Raw genomic sequence first — 14,538 nt, forward strand, 5'->3', positions numbered from 1 at the left:
CTTGATCTACGTATTCCACGCATTAATTCGGTGCTATAGTTATGGAGTAGTTTGTGATGTATTAAAGGAATAAGAGGAATAAGGTACATGGGCTACACAAGGGTACATGGGGGTACCAGGGGCTACACAGGGGGTAGTAGGGGCTACACAGGGGGTACTAGGGGCTACACAGGGGGTACTAGGGGCTACACAGGGGGTACCAGGGGCTACACAGGTGGTACTAGGGGCTTAACAAGGGGTACCAGGGGCTACACAAGGGGTACTAGGGGCTTCACAGGTGGTACTAGGGGCTTCACAAGGGGTACTAGGGGCTACACAAGGGGTACTAGGGGATACACAGGGGGATACACAAGGGGTACCAGGGGCTACACAGGGGGATACACAAGGGATAACAGGGGCTACACAGGGGGTACTAGGGGCTACACGGGGATACACAAGGGGTACCAGGGGCTACACAGGGGGTACCAGGGGCTACACAGGGGGATACACAAGGGGTACCAGGGGCTACACAGGGGGGATACACAAGGGGTACCAGGGGCTACACAGGGGGTACTAGGGGCTACACAAGGGGTACTAGGGGCTACACAAGGGGTACTAGGGGCTACACAAGGGGTACAAGGGGTACAGGAAGGACAATAGACTTAAAGAGGTGATCGAGTTCTTCTTGACAAATTCCTTCCTTTCTTAAAGATCTTAAAATGTAAAGACACTTATTTGCCTTTGTTAACTTGGAACGCACATGTTCACTGTATTTGCCGTTAGACTGAAAGGTAATCCCTAGAATCGGTAATACCGTACATTGCGGAATGTTATTCACTAACTCGATATTCTGATTACACCCTTTCTTGCGGAAAACTAGCTCTTTGCATTTAGATGAATTACATACCATGCCATTGTCGCTAATCTTAGCCGCGTCACTAAAATCTCACAAATATAACCACACGATTCTTGATCTACGTATTCCACGCATTAATTCGGTGCTATAGTTATGGAGTAGTTTGTGATGTATTAAAGGAATAAGAGGAATAAGGTACATGGGCTACACAAGGGTACATGGGGGTACCAGGGGCTACACAGGGGGTAGTAGGGGCTACACAGGGGGTACTAGGGGCTTCACAAGGGGTACTAGGGGCTACACAAGGGGTACTAGGGGATACACAGGGGGATACACAAGGGGTACCAGGGGCTACACAAGGGGTACCAGGGGCTACACAGGGGGTACTAGGGGCTACACAAGGGGTACTAGGCGCTACACAGGGGGTACTAGGGGCTACACAGGGGGTACCAGGGGCTACACAGGGGGATACACAAGGGGTACCAGGGGCTACACAGGGGGATACACAAGGGATAACAGGGGCTACACAGGGGGTACTAGGGGCTACACGGGGATACACAAGGGGTACCAGGGGCTACACAGGGGGTACCAGGGGCTACACAGGGGGATACACAAGGGGTACCAGGGGCTACACAGGGGGGATACACAAGGGGTACCAGGGGCTACACAGGGGGTACTAGGGGCTACACAAGGGGTACTAGGGGCTACACAAGGGGTACTAGGGGCTACACAAGGGGTACAAGGGGTACAGGAAGGACAATAGACTTAAAGAGGTGATCGAGTTCTTCTTGACAAATTCCTTCCTTTCTTAAAGATCTTAAAATGTAAAGACACTTATTTGCCTTTGTTAACTTGGAACGCACATGTTCACTGTATTTGCCGTTAGACTGAAAGGTAATCCCTAGAATCGGTAATACCGTACATTGCGGAATGTTATTCACTAACTCGATATTCTGATTACACCCTTTCTTGCGGAAAACTAGCTCTTTGCATTTAGATGAATTACATACCATGCCATTGTCCTTTGTCCAAGTTAAAAACAAATCTACTAAGTCCGTGCGACATTCGCCATTGGCCCAGACAGGAATAACAATATTTGAGTCGTCAGCATATTTAAACAGAGCGGGCTGATTACATAAATTGATTTCTAAATCATTGATAAATATGTTAAAAAGATACGGGCCACTAACGCTGCCCTGCGTTGTACCTCGATTTACACATTTCCAATGACACTCAAACCCATTGTATACCACGCGCTGTTGGCGGCTAGCCAAAAAACTCAGATACCAATTAACAATAAAGGGACTTAATGGTAATTGTTTAAGCTTACATGACAAATTTACGTGTTTTACGCTATCGAACGCTTTGGAAAAGTCCATCGCAAACAATCTGACGGCTTTGCATTCCGGACTATCTAGATAGCCGTAGACCGAGTGCTGCATGCATAGTAGCGCGTCTGTGCAACTCCCGCCAGTTCTATATGCAAACTGAGTGGAACTCAGAAGTTCTTCTACGGTTTCTCGCACGTGAATGTTATAAACAGCTTTTTCGAAAGCTCGGGCAATAACAGGCGTAATGTTGATTCCTCTGTACTCGGTCTTGCCCTTTGGTACATCCACTTTAGGTAGGGGGGTTACATGGGCACGTTTCCATGACGACGGCCAAACACTTGATTCAAGAGACCAGTTCCAAATCTTGCAGATGATTGATGTAAATATTTCTGCGTGTTCTTTCCATATCCAAGATGGGATGAGATCTGGTCCGGTTGCAGTGTTCTTCAAATGCTGCAGACATTGCCACACGTATCTTTCTGAGATAACCGGGGCGTGGTCTTCACTATGGACTTCGACCAGGGTGGGCTGCTCATACGCTGTGTCCCAACAGAGGTTCGCAAAGTAGTCATTGAGTTCGACTAGTGACTGCTCATCAAGCGAGACCTTAGCTGAAGAACGTCGGCGCTGTGAGAGGTTATCAATATGCCTCCACCACTCCCTCGAGCCAACTGGTGCTTGCAAAATATTCTTTCTGTTTTTGCAAATAAGATCACTGATTTTCTTGTTGATCTCTTTAAGCCGATCCGTATTATTTGGTCCTATCTTTGATTTTGTCTTTAACAGGGACTTCACCAAAGGCGTCATCCATAGCGGATCACGAGATGACATGCGCACAGTCTTGAGTGGCATACACTTTTCCAGGTTGTCATGAATAAGGTTTTCTAAGTTGCGAACGGCTTCATTAACATCATTACTCTCTAATACACTATCCCATTTTTCTTCTGCCAGCGCTAAATATAACGCTTCTTTTCTGTGTTTCCTGCAGTCTCGAATTTTGATCGTTTTTCGAAGAGGTTTTAATTTCTTCCCTGCTGGCAAGATAACTGCCGTGTGATCTGTTTTGATTGATATGTTGTATGGAATGCACTCCCCAAACAAGTCCGGTCGATTTGTAAAGACGTTATCTAAATAGGAATCACCTCTAGTCGGGAAAGTCACGAGGGCATTCCAGCCCGTCAACATACACAGCTCTTGTACATCAAGTTGATTAACATCGCCACCAATAACAATGGTTAGTCCTGGATGTTGATCTAGCGCATTGTCCATCAGGTTTACAAGGTATTGCATAAAATCCAGGGTCCGGTAGGTTGGCTTAGGCGGATGATAAACACTACATACCAATAACAAGTGTCCCGAGGGTAATCTTATAGTCAAATACACCAGCTCGTAGAGTGTCGATCTATAAATGTCTATTACGGTTACATTGCTTCTTGTGTATATTGCGATGCCTCCTTTAGCTCTTTTATCAAGGCCAGCCCAGGACCTGTCCCGTCTGAAAATGGTATAATTTGGAATGTTTACTATCGCGTCAGGCGTGTCTTGCTTCAAATGAGTCTCCGAAACAAGGCAGATGTCGATGTCTTTATTTCGCAAGTCAGCCTCCAATGCCACTGCAGCGCGAACCCTATTTTTTGTTTTTGATAAGCTGCAAATATTGGTGAACAACATTTTGGGTACTGCGAAGGTCGATGTTGCAAGACTAGATTTAGAATTCCGTTCAGAAACACTGGACTCTGTGTTAACCATTATGAGATTTTGTAAGTTACGTTCTTTCGAGAATGTTTTGTATGGACGACGACCAGCAACTGTTTGGATGTTATTTTTGTCAGATCTCTGCTTCACTCGTCTTCCTGATCTCTTCCCTCGATATCGAAATATGCCGTTTTCACGAAGGGTACTAAAGAAAGATCGATCAACTGTTTGTTTATAAGCATGTCGTAGTAGCATTAACTCTCCTCTCGAATATTGAGTAGATGGAACTTGGCGGTTATGCAAATCAGGTTCTGAATCTTTGTCAGCTCTCGAGTTCGGTGGCCTTCTTGAAATTTCATTTGTCCACGGACCAGGATTCAGAGCCACGTCGGAAAAGACCGTAACATCCAATGGAGGGTCGTGACCAGGCACACAGAGGATAGTGACTCCATGTTTGGACCATTTACCGACCGGGAGACGAGACCGATGGAAGCCATTGTTGGAAAGGCGTACATGCCTGGTCAAAAGCTCACCGACAGAATTTAGGGTCTGTCTCGATACTCTTGAGCTCCAGCCCTGCACAACAGGTTCTAAAGTGGCTAAACTGTTCCCCTTTAGAGTTGAATTTCGAACATAGGTGGTCAATGAGAGTAATAATGCTACTAGAAAACGGAGCGAAAAAGTCGTGGCCGCCATGACCGGCGCCTGCGCAATGCGCCTGCTACACAAGGGGTACCAGGGGCTACACAGGGGGTACTAGGGGCTACACAGGGGGTACAAGGGGCTACACAGAGGGTACTAGGGGCTACACAGAGGGATACACAAGGGGTACTAGGGAATACACAGGGGTACTAGGGGATACACAGGGGTACTAGGGGATACACAGGGGTACTAGGGGCTACACAAGGGGTACCAGGGGCTACACAGGGGTACTAGGGGATATACAGGGGTACTAGGGGATACACAGGGGTACTAGGGGCTACACAAGGGGTACTAGGGGATACACAGGGGTACTAGGGGCTACACAAGGGGTACTAGGGGCTACACAAGGGGTACTAGGGGATACACAGGGGTACTAGGGGATACACAAGGGGTACTAGGGGATACACAGGGGTACTAGGGGCTACACAAGGGGTACTAGGGGATACACAGGGGTACTAGGGGATACACAGGGGTACTAGGGGATACACAGGGGTACTAGGGGATACACAGGGGTACTAGGGGATACACAGGGGTACTAGGGGCTACACAGGGGTACTAGGGGATACACGGGGGTACCAGGGGCTACACAGGGGGTACTAGGGGATACACAGGGGGATACACAAGGGGTACTAGGGGATACACAGGGGTACTAGGGGATACACAAGGGGTACCAGGGGCTACACAAGGGGTACCAGGGGCTACACAGGGGGTACTAGGGGCTACACAGGCTGATACACAAGGGGTACCAGGGGCTACACAGGGGGTACTAGGGGGTACTAGGGCTACACAAGGGGTACCAGGGGCTACACAGGGGGTACTAGGGGCTACACAGGGGGGATACACAAGGGGTACCAGGGGCTACACAGGGGGTACCAGGGGCTACACAGGGGGTACTAGGGGCTACACAAGGGGTACTAGGCGCTACACAGGGGGTACTAGGGGCTACACAGGGGGTACCAGGGGCTACACAGGGGGATACACAAGGGGTACCAGGGGCTACACAGGGGGATACACAAGGGATAACAGGGGCTACACAGGGGGTACTAGGGGCTACACAGGGGGATACACAAGGGGTACCAGGGGCTACACAGGGGGTACCAGGGGCTACACAGGGGGATACACAAGGGGTACCAGGGGCTACACAGGGGGGATACACAAGGGGTACTAGGGGCTACACAGGGGGTACTAGGGGCTACACAAGGGGTACTAGGGGCTACACAAGGGGTACCAGGGGCTACACAGGGGGTACTAGGGGCTACACAGGGGGATACACAAGGGGTACCAGGGGCTACACAGGGGGTACTAGGGGCTACACAGGGGGTACTAGGGGCTACACAAGGGGTACCAGGGGCTACACAGGGGGTACTAGGGGCTACACAGGGGGTACTAGGGGCTACACAAGGGGTACCAGGGGCTACACAGGGGGTACTAGGGGCTACACAGGGGGTACAAGGGGCTACACAGGGGGTACTAGGGGCTACACAGAGGGATACACAAGGGGTACTAGGGGATACACAGGGGTACTAGGGGATACACAGGGGTACTAGGGGATACACAGGGGTACTAGGGGATGCACAGGGGTACTAGGGGCTACACAGAGGGATACACAAGGGGTACTAGGGGATACACAGGGGTACTAGGGGCTACACAGGGGTACTAGGGGCTACACAGGGGGTACTAGGGGATACACAGGGGTACTAGGGGATACACAGGGGTACTAGGGGCTACACAAGGGGTACTAGGGGCTACACAGGGGGTACTAGGGGATACACAGGGGGATACACAAGGGATACTAGGGGATACACAGGGGTACTAGGGGATACACAAGGGGTACCAGGGGCTACACAAGGGGTACCAGGGGCTACACAGGGGGTACTAGGGGCTACACAGGCTGATACACAAGGGGTACCAGGGTCTACACAGGGGGTACTAGGGCTACACAAGGGGTACCAGGGGCTACACAGGGGGTACTAGGGGCTACACAGGGGGGATACACAAGGGGTACCAGGGGCTACACAGGGGGTACTAGGGGCTACACAAGGGGTACTAGGGGCTACACAAGGGGTACCAGGGGCTACACAGGGGGTACTAGGGGCTACACAGGGGGATACACAAGGGGTACCAGGGGCTACACAGGGGGTACTAGGGGCTACACAGGGGGTACTAGGGGCTACACAAGGGGTACCAGGGGCTACACAGGGGGTACTAGGGGCTACACAGGGGGTACTAGGGGCTACACAAGGGGTACCATCAGGGGCTACACAGGGGGTACTAGGGGCTACACAGGGGGTACAAGGGGCTACACAGGGGGTACTAGGGGCTACACAGAGGGATACACAAGGGGTACTAGGGGATACACAGGGGTACTAGGGGATACACAGGGGTACTAGGGGATACACAGGGGTACTAGGGGGTACTAGGGGATACACAGGGGTACTAGGGGCTACACAAGGGGTACTAGGGGATACACAGGGGGTACTAGGGGATACACAGGGGTACTAGGGGCTACACAGGGGGTACTAGGGGATACACAGGAGTACTAGGGGATACACAGGGGTACTAGGGGCTACACAGGGGGTACTAGGGATACACAGGGGTACTAGGGGATACACAGGGGTACTAGGGGATACACAGGGGTACTAGGGGCTACACAGGGGTACTAGGGGATACACAGGGGTACCAGGGGCTACACAGGTGGTACTAGGGGATACACAGGGGGATACACAAGGGGTACTAGGGGATACACAGGGGTACTAGGGGATACACAAGGGGTACCAGGGGCTACACAGGGGGTACTAGGGGCTACACAGGGGGTACTAGGGGCTACACAGGCTGATACACAAGGGGTACCAGGGGCTACACAGGGGGTACTAGGGGCTACACAGGCTGATACACAAGGGGTACCAGGGGCTACACAGGGGGTACTAGGGGGTACTAGGGGCTACACAAGGGGTACTAGGGGCTACACAAGGGGTACCAGGGGCTACATAGGGGCTACACAGGGGGGTGCTAGGGGCTACGCAGGGGGTACTAGGGGCTACACAAGGGGGTACTAGGGGCTACGCAGGGGGGTACTATTGGCTACACGGGGTACCAGGGGCTACACAGGGGGTACTAGGGGGTACTAGGGGCTACACAAGGGGTACTAGGGGCTACACAATGGGTACTAGGGGCTACATAGGGGCTACACAGGGGGGTGCTAGGGGCTACGCAGGGGGTACTAGGGGCTACACAAGGGGGTACTAGGGGCTACGCAGGGGGGTACTATTGGCTACACGGGGTACCAGGGGCTACACAGGGGGTACTAGGGGGTACTAGGGGCTACACAAGGGGTACTAGGGGCTACACAATGGGTACTAGGGGCTACACAGGGGGTACTAGGGGATACACAGGCTGATACACAAGGGGTACCAGGGGCTACACAGGGGGTACTAGGGGGTACACAGGGGGTACTAGGGGCTACACAGGCTGATACACAAGGGGTACCAGGGGCTACACAAGGGGTACCAGGGGCTACACAGGGGGTACTAGGGGCTACACAGGCTGATACACAAGGGGTACCAGGGGCTACACAGGGGGTACTAGGGGGTACTAGGGGCTACACAAGGGGTACTAGGGGCTACACAAGGGGTACCAGGGGCTACATAGGGGCTACACAGGGGGGTGCTAGGGGCTACGCAGGGGGTACTAGGGGCTACACAAGGGGGTACTAGGGGCTACGCAGGGGGTACTATTGGCTACACGGGGTACCAGGGGCTACACTGGGGGTACTAGGGGCTACACAGGGGGTACTAGGGGCTACACAGAGGGTACCAGGATATATTAGGATATATATTAGGAGTTAAAGTCCGGAGCAGAGCAGAACCCGCAATCACACGCTCCGTGTATATTACCTTGATGCGGAAGTGCCAGAACCACAAGCAGCGAATTTATTATCGGCACGGCATGGGGAAAGCCCCGTGACTCCCTTACTTCTCATTATCGGATTAAAATTCAAATGTGAAAGATACATGACGATACCGGAAATAAAATGTTCCGGAAACATTCACTCGTGATTCATTTGTTCCGCGTGAAATATACAAGTACGCTTCCTCGACCAAGGAATGATCGGTAATACCTTATTAAGATTTGATAGAATTGTTGTATCATAGCTTAAATCGTATTAGTTGTTTGGCGGCCTTTTGTATATAGTTGTCCACGCCCATGTTGTGTTATAAAATTGCAGTTAACCTTCGTTTGAACAAAGACTCGTTACCAGGATCTCCGCCGCCTGCGTGTCCTTATTTTTTACGAGGAACTACAACCAAAAGATTTGATTTCGCAACGATGACAACCCGCTTATTCGCTAATTTCCAATGTCATTGACAAAAGAATATATGATCCAGTATCTATTTAGATATTAGAACATAATCCCATGGATTTTTTAATTTCGCTAGTCGTCCGACCTACGTTTGCTAACCAAAACATCAAGAATAAATTATTCATGTCAATTATTAGTCTTATAATTCATGTTGTAAATAAGAGCACGATTTGTTTATGTTACTGCTTCAGAAGTGCGGCTTGTTTCCCGACATCCTTTCACAAGAGAAAAAGGCAGGATCGCGTGACGTGATAAACGGGTCACAGGCCGGTACCCAGAGGGTGACCCCACGAGAGCGAAAGGTCCGCTGTGGAGCCACAATACCACCAACACGGACATAAGAGATCTCTGTGAGTAATAAATAGTGAACGAAGCCCCTTTCGCAATCTTGGTTCAGTAAGGCTTCATGATTGTGGTATACCTGTGTGCGCTTCTTCCATTTCTATTAATATTATTTTCAAACGTAATAATTTCCCTGCTCCTGGTTTTCCATTAAACCTGTTTTTTTGCGGTCGATATCGATATCATTCTATTTGTTTTTGTTAGACTTCCGCAAAGTCCACCCCTCTCTTTCTCTCATTAAAGTGACTCTGTCAAAGCGGCTTAGAGCGAGTCTATTTGTTTTGTGTGTTGCTTAAGAAAACTAAACAGCGATAGGTAGGATACTCACCTACAATGGAACTTCGATATGACAATAAGGATGGCGTCAAGGGCATAATATTATATATGCAATTGCGTTGTTATATCGGGAGTATCGTTTAATTGATATTATTTCCGTAAATTTTATAGTTGTGAGACCTGAAATCGATCAATTGATGGATGAATCGAGTTCCTACTGTATAGCAGAAATTGAAAGGGCATATGCCATCACGTGATGCCATTAAGGTCTACAGGCTCGCTCTCTTCCAATGGGCACAGGTCACGGAAAAAGCGAGTAAAGGGGTCGTCCTTTTCCTTTCATCAATGCTGACTCATGTAACCAGGGAATGATGTGTTAAGTGGAAATGAAGGGTAATCTACTCGATTCGTGTAATTAGGGAATGATGTGTTAAGTGGAGATGGAGGGTAATCTACTCGATTCGTGTTCAATCTGAAGAGCACTTTCAATCAAATAAAAAACATGTAGTTATTACCCACAAGTTCGCGTACAGATATCACCTAGCAACTAGCAATAGATATATAGATTATCTGTTTTGTTCCCTAATTGTACAATATAATAATCCTGATGGAACTTTTCTAGTAGTCTCTCTTAGTAGATATTAAAGGGATATCAAATTAGTTTTGGATCAGGGTGGTGGGTAGAATCAAGCGAGCTTTTGTTTATCTTTTAAGTTAGATTGGAGTATTTATTTTCATTGGAGTGGTAAATCACTTATTTAGAACATGTAGTATGATTTTAATTTGATTTTGAGTATGAAATGGGAGCGAAAATGGGTAAACTTTAAAGCGCACTAGCATACAAACATTGGCACTAGGCGGGCCAAGACAACACGCTAGCACAGTCTATTACCCGTGCAGTTTGGCAACCATGGACAGCTGTTTCGTCCGTTTTAGGGACTCTCAGCACGGCATAGCCGGCTTCCCTCAATTAAACTTCATCGGCAATGCTTTTAAAGTTTACCCCAATAAAATGGGAGCAATTTTGTATTACTGGGCAATAATGATTATGACTCCAAAGCGCAGTTTGGCATAATTTTAATAGGAATTTTTTTGTATTGTAAAAAGGCTTTTAATAAAAATATTATTACTGCTATTTTGGTATTTCCTGTTGTGCTCCTCATATCCATTTAACAAGATACAACAAACAACACCCTTTTAGCTCTTTATTACGATACGTATATTCGTTCGCACATATCGATCATCGATTAGTAAAACAAATATACACTCCCATCCCATTCGCATGGAACGGCAATCTTTTTGCGAAGTAAATTAAATCATTTGGGAATTATCGGGCGAATAATTGCCATCTTCTGCTAATGAGTATTTTGCAGTACCTTCTACGATTCAGTAATCTCTAGCTTTGCTCAAGCATGCCAAAGTGTACGCTCGAGCATGACAAAATAGCGAAATGGACGGTTCTTGTTATTTCTAATTTTATCTTTGATTAGTCAGTGATTAAATGCCTATATCAAGGCCTATAATCATCCACGAGCATGACAAAATAGCGAAATGGACGGTTCTTGTTATTTCTAATTTTATCTTTGATTAGTCAGTGATTAAATGCCTATATCAAGGCCTATAATCATCCACCGGAACTGGATGCGCTTATCTGTTTACAAACATTTCCTTTAAAAGGGAAGCAATTCAATTCCTGATGGTGCTGACGCGTGACCTTTAGAATCACGCCATGATTAGAAGACAAGGGCCTCAGTCACGCGCATGCAGGGAGGAGCTGACAGAGATAGCAAATAAAAGGACGTCAAAATCCCACCACATTCATCAAGCAGTTTTCATTGAATGCGCGAGAAGGAAAACACACTGGTAAAAGATAAAGAGAAGAAGAGCCATTCAGATTAAAAAAAGCTGTTCCTTTTTCGAATTTTCGAAATCCTTCTAACGATGAGTATTAAACTCTATGGGTTATTAGAAGTTTTATCGATTTTGTCATGGATCTGGACAACTAATGGAATACCAATGACTCAAAGAAGTTTAGCCGCGTGTGAATTTGATGAGGGAGATGTTACAATGCCCCCAAATACGCCTTACCGGAGAGTTCGTCTGCTGGTGCGTGAGTTTAACCAGGGTACTAGCAACATGTACACGTACGGAGCTAAGCTGGTGCACCATTCCGTCAGGACGATCAGTACTAACAGAACAGCGCAGTACCTTGTAGACGACGTGAGAGCCACGTTTGACGGCGAAAACATATGTGTGCTGGTAAAAAAGCTCACTATTCTAGACCAGAGCGGCAAAAACGAGCGACGAATCTACAGCTGTGAAAGAAAATGCTTTAAAGTAGGCGAGAAAATAACAATAGATACAAAACTCGAAGAGGGCGGAGTACTAAAGTGGAACAGTGTAAGATTATGCTGCGTTTGGACTACAAGAGTTTGGCTGGAAATCTCCGTAGAAAAACCTAGCTTTAAGTGCGCGATCTGCCAGGGCCTGACTTGCGACCAGCAAACCGAGGAGCTCATTCACTGCCCCGCGGGGGAGGGGTGCGTTTCAATCAGCTTCAAGGCTCGAGGGAACTCGTCCCAGGGCTCACTCCGTCTCAAAGGGTGTACGGATCACAAGCTCCTGTATGACCGAGGGTGCTGGGACGAGTGTAGAACAATAGGGGTCGCCTACGAGATGTGTATTCATTGTTGTTATGGCGACGGATGCAACAAGGAGAACTTTAATAGGACCACAGGGAGCCCGTCACCCGCTCAAGAAACATGGAAAGGGGCAAGAGGCGTAAGCGGATCTGAGGGGGGAGGTGTTGGGGGTCTTGTACTTGTCATGCTTAACATAATTGGCATGTTGTTGATGAGTTAGAGCGACCTGCGTGAAAATGCTGATCTGTTTTTGTTTGGAATATTCTAATCTCTCACCGTTTTTATTTAAAAATAAATCTCCTCGTATTATTTGTTCCCTAGAATAGAGTCGTTTCATTTGTTGGATGGGTTGAAATTCCATGTAATTTAACCGGATTTAATTCACTACTGAGATGATCACCCATTTGCATAGGGCTTCATAACCTACGCGTCGCGCAAATAGGATCGAAAGGCTGTCACGCAAGGCTGTCACGCAAGGCTGTCACGCAATAATACCGGTAGTGTGCACTCGGGGTATTATCTACTATCTATCTATTATCTACTCTTCCCGTAAATGGCATTTATGCACAGAACATGCCATTCGACATCTCACTGGTGAAGCCAACTAGTCACGCAATCATATTACACCAAAGACGCAAACTGTCACACAATCATAGCACACTCCAGAGACTCAAGCTAGTCACGTAATCATAGTACACCAGATATGCAAATAGTCACGCAATCATAGTACACACCAGAGACTCAAGCTAGTCACGCAATCATAGTACACCAGATATGCAAGCTAGTCACGTAATCATAGTAAACACCAGATATGCAAGCTAGTCACGCAATCATAGTACACCAGATATGCAAGCTAGTCACGCAATCGTAGTGCCCAGGAGACGCTAGTCACGCAATCCTAGAGACTCTCAAGCATGCGTCATGAAACTCACATAGCGCAGTGCGCTCGCACTGTATTATACTGACTAAGTACATATGTACAGGGTACATTAGATACTTGTATTTTGGATGTATTAATATATCTTGTAAAAGATATAGCATATAAAATTCCAATGTGAATATGTGAATATGTAAATAAATATTTTTACTATAAAGTTGTACAGTAGGATAATATACATTTAGCATATAAGTTTCAGGAACCTCACAGGAACAAAAGATTTGATTGGTTGAAAAACTCGGGATAAAATGCAATATACACCTCCTCGGAGGTGGTTTACCTGCGCCCCAAAATGGCGGGTGTAACAGTCTATTTGCAAGTGTTTCCGAAAAGAAAATTGCTCTAAAGCTCGTTTTATATACTAAAACAATTATACCATTTCCATTTCGGCGGATAGTGGCTTTAAAAATATCTACCTCGAGCCTTCGGCTCTCGGTATCTCGATATTTAGCCACCATCCATCTCAATGCAAATGGTATAATTGTTAAATAATAAAGCCCCTTTAGTTCTTAATAACTTGAGGGTAAACTTTTAAGTTTACCCTCAAGTTAAAAGTACACGTTAAGAATATATTTTTTTGTTATCTTCTCTTGGTACAGTATATGTGGCGCGCCTTTGATTCAAAATTGACAACACCCTGTGTGTGAGATAAAAAAAAACTGCCCCCGCTGGTTCAAAGTTTATCGCCCTCTAAAAACTGATTCAGTTGCGCCCACTAATTCAACTCGGATAACTCAAAGTTCTGACAAGGCCTATATAGCCCAGGCTCCTTTGCAGGCTGGCTCCAGTGATTTAGATGCACGCCGGGATACCGCTTGTTATATGATACCTCTAAAGTAATCACTATTCTAAAACAGCACATCAGTGAAATTGAGCGGGACGCGATTCGTTCGTTTGCTTGTTACAGTCTTCACAATGCGCTCTGAGGTGATTCTATCGCTTATTTTCTTGGTGGCACTTCACTGCACTGATGCCGCTAACTCTGTGTTCGATTGCTACTCATGCTCTGGTGAAAACTGCGCTCAAAGCCCCAAAACCTACTCTTGCCCGCCTACAGAACAGTGCTACAAGATTGAGCTCCGTAAGAACCAAGACGTGGATACGCCGTTTATTATAAAGGGATGCACTGAGGACAAGACCTTTCATGGGAGAACGTGCTATGATGATTGTAAGGAAAACCAGCAGTTTGGTACCGAAGTCGGCCGCGTTTGCATCTATTGCTGTGATGACCCGCTCTGCAACTCTGCCAAAGCGAGCACTGGAGGATTCCTTGGTTTAGTACTGTCTTTGCTGTCTTTGTTTGTGTTGAGGTACCTATAAATGGCGAACTGATATGATGACTATTTCGGATTGGAGCTTTCAGATTTTACAATGGTAGAGTCGCCCTTATTGGAAGCTTATTCGACATTTTGCAACCT

At 47.4% G+C, this 14,538-nt stretch overlaps 2 protein-coding genes and 1 long non-coding RNA gene across 3 annotated transcripts; 2 read left to right on the plus strand and 1 right to left on the minus strand.

Annotated features, from left to right (window-relative positions):
• Window positions 1–601: 601 nt before the first annotated feature.
• Window positions 602–4,557, minus strand: LOC125572437. The gene is made up of 2 exons (XM_048732942.1): window positions 1,846–4,557; window positions 602–886 (listed from the first exon to the last, which is right to left on the minus strand). The coding sequence occupies exons 1-2, from the start codon at window positions 4,555–4,557 to the stop codon at window positions 602–604; spliced, it is 2,997 nt and encodes a 998-aa protein (XP_048588899.1).
• A 3,796-nt stretch (window positions 4,558–8,353) lies between these two features.
• On the plus strand, window positions 8,354–10,676 carry LOC116610217. The gene is made up of 3 exons (XR_004293263.2): window positions 8,354–8,673; window positions 9,115–9,273; window positions 9,713–10,676. It is a non-coding gene; the product is annotated as an uncharacterized LOC116610217 (long non-coding RNA).
• A 440-nt stretch (window positions 10,677–11,116) lies between these two features.
• Window positions 11,117–13,277, plus strand: LOC116610221. Its single transcript, XM_032370994.2, has one exon. The coding sequence runs from the start codon at window positions 11,483–11,485 to the stop codon at window positions 12,401–12,403; it is 921 nt and encodes a 306-aa protein (XP_032226885.2). The 5' UTR covers window positions 11,117–11,482; the 3' UTR covers window positions 12,404–13,277.
• Window positions 13,278–14,538: the final 1,261 nt, after the last annotated feature.

The sequence above is a fragment of the Nematostella vectensis genome, chromosome 9 (genome assembly GCF_932526225.1).
Source record: "Nematostella vectensis chromosome 9, jaNemVect1.1, whole genome shotgun sequence".
Taxonomy (NCBI): domain Eukaryota; kingdom Metazoa; phylum Cnidaria; class Anthozoa; order Actiniaria; family Edwardsiidae; genus Nematostella; species Nematostella vectensis.

Excerpts from the sequence above, each read along its gene's own strand:
- LOC125572437 (XM_048732942.1), bottom strand. The coding sequence starts at position 4,557 with ATGGCGGCCACGACTTTTTCGCTCCGTTTTCTAGTAGCATTATTACTC. Across the intron at positions 887-1,845 it reads GGACAAAGGACAATGGCATG|GTATGTAATTCATCTAAATG; the intron begins GTATGTAATTCA and ends GACAATGGCATG.
- LOC116610221 (XM_032370994.2), top strand. The coding sequence starts at position 11,483 with ATGAGTATTAAACTCTATGGGTTATTAGAAGTTTTATCGATTTTGTCA.